This window comes from Sinocyclocheilus grahami, unplaced genomic scaffold, assembly GCF_001515645.1.
Source record: "Sinocyclocheilus grahami isolate Dianchi unplaced genomic scaffold, SAMN03320097.WGS_v1.1 scaffold4104.1, whole genome shotgun sequence".
Taxonomy (NCBI): Eukaryota; Metazoa; Chordata; class Actinopteri; order Cypriniformes; family Cyprinidae; genus Sinocyclocheilus; species Sinocyclocheilus grahami.
Window position 1 is genome coordinate 1 of NW_015509105.1, and position 1,573 is coordinate 1,573.

Here is a 1,573-nt window from a genome sequence, read left to right on the forward strand (position 1 = left end):
ATTTTTTCCTTGCAATTGCAACTTTTTATCTCATATTTCTGACTTTTTCCCTCACATTTTTTATATTTCCCACACAAAGTTTATATCACAGTTCTGAGTTTGTCTTGCAATTCTAACTTTGTCTCCAAAAAAAAAAGAATTGTGAAATATAAACTCAGAATTGCAAGACAGAACAAAAACAGGACAGGATATACCAAAATAATGTGTTTCGTGGGAAACCTGAGGGCTTAAAGTGTCCTGGAAATGTTATCGCAGAACAGGTTTTCATTCTTTCTTTTTCTTTTTCTGGAGCAGACGGCAATTTTACCTGCCAGATCCTTCTCCTCCTCCAACTCCTCTTTGAGTTCCTGCAGTTTGGACATTGGATGGAGTGAAGGAATGGTTACCCCAGGAATCTGGGGCAAACAACAGGGTGGGGTCCGGGCAATGGGAGAGTTCCTGCAGTCCAGGAGGAATTTTCTGTCATAAATGATCCGAGTTCCTGGAGGAGGGATAGAATGTATATTAAAGCAACCAGTCAGATGGCTAGAAAAATATTTTTACATTCTAGGCTGCAGGGTACAACATGTAAGGGGGAAAAAACCCTTAATATTCCAGCCAAATGTTTTAGCACTCAAAAACAAACGATAAAATGTGACTCCGAAGAGGATTTCTTAGAATTAAAACCCAAATGAACAGCAATTTTAATCTATTTAACAAAAGAAAGGTAGCAATTAACTCGATGTGCCACTCAACACGTCCACGCGATCAGATTGTAAACAAAGACTGAAATATTTCACATTTTGCATGTGAAAAGAAGCACTCAAGCTCCCACAATGAAAAATGGGGTGAACTGAACTGCAGGACTCAGCACCTCCCGTTTTAGTTCTAGGAAATTTGAGCCCGTCTGCACATGAGCAAGCAGAGCCGAGACGTGAGGGCACCGCAATGTAACAGATGAGTGTTGTGAACATGTAGTGAACAAACTTATGGAACTTAACTAGCCCCAGTTAGGTTTGTTCTGACTTGAGAGCTGTTGAAGGTGCTGTCTGGAGTCTGAAATGCGCTAAACGTCGTGCCATTTCTGTTGTAGCTGAAGCTATACTCTACCCAGCAGTCCAACCAGTGGCTAAAAAAAAACATGTTATGCAACCTTTGCTATTTAGTTCAGTGTGTTCTGGACAAAAGATGGCTGAGAGAGAAGGGGCAGGGGCAGGGTGTGGATGGAGATAGTGGTCTCAACTGTGAGCTGCTCTGGTCAGTGGAATGCAGGGAGACCAACCCAACGGTTTCAGCAGGACTTTGTTCTGCTGAAGCATGTTTTGTTCCCTGATTGCTCTTCAGCAAGTGTGCAAGTTGCTTAGAGTTTCACTCCCAATCGCCAGAAAAACAACAGTGAAAAAAAAGGGAAATTATATTTTGCATTAAGAAAACAAAGCTCACTTTTGGATTATTATTGGCATAATTGTGACATTATGTTCATGTATTTGTTCTTTAAATAAACAGTACAACAAATACTACCTTGAGATGTATGAATTATTTCACCCCAAAATCAACAGAAAAAAGTGAAATTATTTCGTATGAAGTTGTTTTT

General features: G+C 40.1%; 1 protein-coding gene across 1 annotated transcript in view; it reads right to left on the reverse strand.

Moving 5' to 3' along the window:
• Positions 1–212: 212 nt before the first annotated feature.
• LOC107576657 (eukaryotic translation initiation factor 4E-binding protein 3-like) overlaps positions 213–1,573 on the reverse strand; it is a 2,948-nt gene continuing 1,587 nt past the window's right edge. The window contains exon 2 of the mRNA XM_016262800.1: positions 213–481. Within this exon, the coding sequence (XP_016118286.1) occupies positions 228–481 (254 nt within the window). The 3' untranslated portion in view covers positions 213–227. The remainder of the gene's footprint in view (positions 482–1,573) is intronic.